This window comes from Asparagus officinalis, unplaced genomic scaffold, assembly GCF_001876935.1.
Source record: "Asparagus officinalis unplaced genomic scaffold, Aspof.V1 AsparagusV1_Un2425, whole genome shotgun sequence".
NCBI lineage: Eukaryota > Viridiplantae > Streptophyta > Magnoliopsida > Asparagales > Asparagaceae > Asparagus > Asparagus officinalis.
In genome coordinates this window covers 1-3577 of record NW_017974684.1, presented here as the reverse complement: position 1 = coordinate 3577, position 3577 = coordinate 1, and the positions used below count along the sequence as shown (strand labels likewise).

Sequence of the window (3577 nt, the reverse complement as noted above, 5' to 3'; positions counted from 1 at the left end):
TATCTCATCTCATCTATTTTCTTATTTTTAAGAATGAACCAAACAAAAGAAAACAACCTATTACAAGAATAAGTTTCTTATAATTCATTTCCTTATTTTTTTTGCCAACCAAACAACATCAAAATAGGTTTTCTTAAAAAAATCACTCACATCATCATCTAATAAGGTGACAACTCATCTAATCTTATCTTCATTTCTTTGATTTTCTTCTTTTTTTTAGCAAACCAAACACTCCCAAAATAATTCTTTTTAGAAATAGTTTTCTATTTTTTTGATTTCCCATTTTTTTAAGGCAAACAAACAGACCCTTAACATGTCTCTAATTTCGAATTTCGAATTTTATGTTTTATAAGATTTGAAATTTTTATCAAACGAAATAGTGATTTGCATATGCAGTCCAAGTAGAGGTGCGGTTTTAAGTTGGCTGTACAAATAGGGGCTGCATAAAGTTTACCAAAAAAAAATCCAACCCATCATCATCATCACTCACAGCAGCACAGGGCACCGGGAATCCGAAGAAAACGACCTCCACATTTAAAACCCACGCACAAAACCACCGCACAAAGAGCGCGAATACGACGGAGCCATCCCATTCCCCTCTCTTCCCTTCTCCTTCTGAGGACCGAGTATTTATAAACCCCGGATCGAACAAAATCGCCATGATCACTCTCCTCCCCTTCGAACACTCTCGAACCCCAAACCCTAGCTCAACTGCGCCATGGCTTCTCTCTCTTCAGCTCCTCTCTCGCTCCGCTTCGCGAAGAGTAGCGTTCGGGGTTTGGCTCCGAGGGAATCGAAGATTCGGTTGGCGAGTTTTGGGAGGCTGAGGATTGAATTGGAGAGGGAGCGGTCGGCGAGGCGAGGGGTTAGGGTTTCAGCGTCGGCGGAGGTTTTGGAGGGGAGGAGGAAGGAGGAAGAGGAGGTGGTTGTGGAGGAGAGGCCTTTGAAGGTTGGGATTGTTTGCGGCGGTCCGTCGGCGGAGCGGGGGATTTCGTTGAACTCGGCAAGGTCGGTACTTGATCACATTCAGGTGAGTTTTGCTAGGACTAAGGATGATTTGCTTCTTTTAATTTGTATTTGAAATGATAGAGGTATCCTCATTCTCAATTTTTATTTTATTGTTGTCAGCTAATTTCTTTGGCTGGTGAATGATGTTTTATTGAGCAAGACAGGACAAAATACCACCGTGTCACATATCGGATCATAAACATAGCAATTTACATTATACAAGATGTATGCATCATTCTGTCATACGTTGTGATAGTATTTCAATAAGCATATGAACGTTTTCGATTTGCTAATCACCGCTCCATGTTGACCTTGCATGTAAATTCCCCCTGATCTTTGTCAATAGTGCTGCATATAGTAGGTACATTGTTGTTAAAAATTCTGTTATCTCCTTCTTGCCATATGAGCCAAATAATAACAACAAATAAAGCCCACCAAATCTTCCTCAGCTTGTTTTTGAACACACAAAACTCCCATACATTTATTTTTTCTATCACAGATTGGAGAGATACAAGAGTCTGCCCACATTGTCCCAAAATCTTTCACAATGAAGAAGGATATGTGCAACATCTTCCCTTCTTTTTTTAGTCTTATTTGCACTTTATAATCTCAAAGTTTCACCCTTTTTTAACTTTGATTTGATATACCAAAGTTTTATTTTGACAATCTGATATCTCAAAGTTATAAATGTTCAATTTGACAATTTGATAACCCAAACAAAGAACTTTGTTCCTTACTTTTCCAAAAAATTGGTAAGAAAAAATTTCCCCCTCTTTCACTGTTGTATGTTGATTTTCTTAACAATATTAATTTCAATTTTTTTTTGCACTTTGGGGTATTAAATTGTCAAACTAGAACTTCAGGGTATCAAAATTAGAAGAGTGAATATTTATGATATTAAAGTGCAAATAACCCCCTCCTTTAAGATAAACATCGTTTTTCAGAAAGGTTCAAAGCCTTGCATTATGAGAGGGAGGAGCTTTCCAATGAAGAGAAAGTAGCTGCTACATAGAGAGGTTTTTTTTTGGGTTGGTGGGGGTGGGGGCAGAACTCTTGTTGTAGAATACCTATATATTAGTACATGTTTACCTATCAATACGAAAATCATTTGCTCACTACACGCAGGAAGGTTTAAACTCACAAGCTTCCACAAAAGAAGGAAGTGTACAGTTAAGTTCACTTGGTAGAGCATTAGTGGTTTCTTTTTGGTCTCTAATTATGGATTTTCTCATCAAAAGGGAAATATTTTTATGTTTCATAGATTTGGTTTCAAAAACATTCTATTAACCCTTTTCGCCTGGGAAGAGACGAGTGCGAGAAGAGGGAGGTTAGGGACTTTTTCATCTATAGTCATTATCAACTCCATGTTATATTGGTTCTTGAAATGTATAATATATTTGCTAATCTCATTTTCATTCCTAGAATACACACTATAAATAAATGTGTTTTTATGCATCTGGTATTCTAAATACTGAGGATGTTAGCCTGTGAGTCCATGAATATGGAAGTTAAGTGATAAGGATCACTGTCTTGGTTGTTAAGTCAATACTCTCTAATCTCACTTCACAAATTTCACTCCATAACCAAGCAACAGGTTCCATTATCTGATGAATTTGATGGGGTTGGTATATTTTTGTTAATGAAAACAGTTACGCACTATTTTTTTTCTTTTGTCATGTATAACTAATGTTCTTGATCTGTAACAGGGGGAAGATTTGGATGTTAGCTGCTATTATATTAACTGTGATCTCAATGCATATGCTATATCACCTGCACAGGTTAGTGAGCTAAACCATTGGCCTCTCAATATTTATGGATAATTTTCTGAATCCTAATAATTTAACTCAATTTGTTATTGTGCATTTGTGTTGCGTTCACTTAGAAACCTTCTCTTGCTGGCTCACATGAATTGGTTGCTGCATATGTGCAGTTGTTTTCAGTATATATGTTGTGTTTTTTAGTATGTACAAAATGCTGGCACCTATACCTTTTAATTTAGTTTAATTAGTGTATGTACAGAATGTTCGCATGTGACACCTTTTACCTGTACTGAATCATCAACTGCTTAGTTTTCTTCCCATCTTTTTTAAGGTTTGCGAGTATTTGGTTAAGGCTATTGGCCCTAGGGGTGGTAAAAAATCGAATCGAATCGAATACTAAGGTGTTCGTGTTTGTATTTGTTTAAAATTATTGAATTCAAATGTGGGCTCTAAGATTCATATTTGGAGTTTTTCAAATTCGAACCCGAATACTTGGTATTTGATAAATGTTCATGAATACTTATCGAATATCAAAATATATTTATTCCGCTAAAGAATTTGATTTCCAAATAGTATTTGAATTCATAAATAAAAATTATTTCTTTATAATATATGATGTATATATATTTAAATCAAAATTTTCATTAGAAAACAGATTTAAGATTATTTAAGTCTTAAAATAAGTACATAAAATTTAAGTAGAAATGGTATATGGGTTAAAAATATGACATCGTATGTGTAATAATACAAATAATAAGTGATCAAATTTTAAACGAATATTTGATAGACAAACGAATCGAATATACATC

The 3577-nt window shown here is 35.1% G+C and overlaps 1 protein-coding gene across 1 annotated transcript; it reads left to right on the top strand.

Annotated features, from left to right (window-relative positions):
• Nucleotides 1-476: 476 nt before the first annotated feature.
• Nucleotides 477-2786, top strand: LOC109828573 (the record flags this gene model as incomplete). Its single annotated transcript, XM_020395537.1, has 2 exons — nt 477-1030; nt 2715-2786. Coding segments are annotated over exons 1-2 (384 nt in total), but the record flags the coding sequence as incomplete, so codon positions are not given.
• Between the last annotated feature and the right edge of the window lie 791 nt (nt 2787-3577).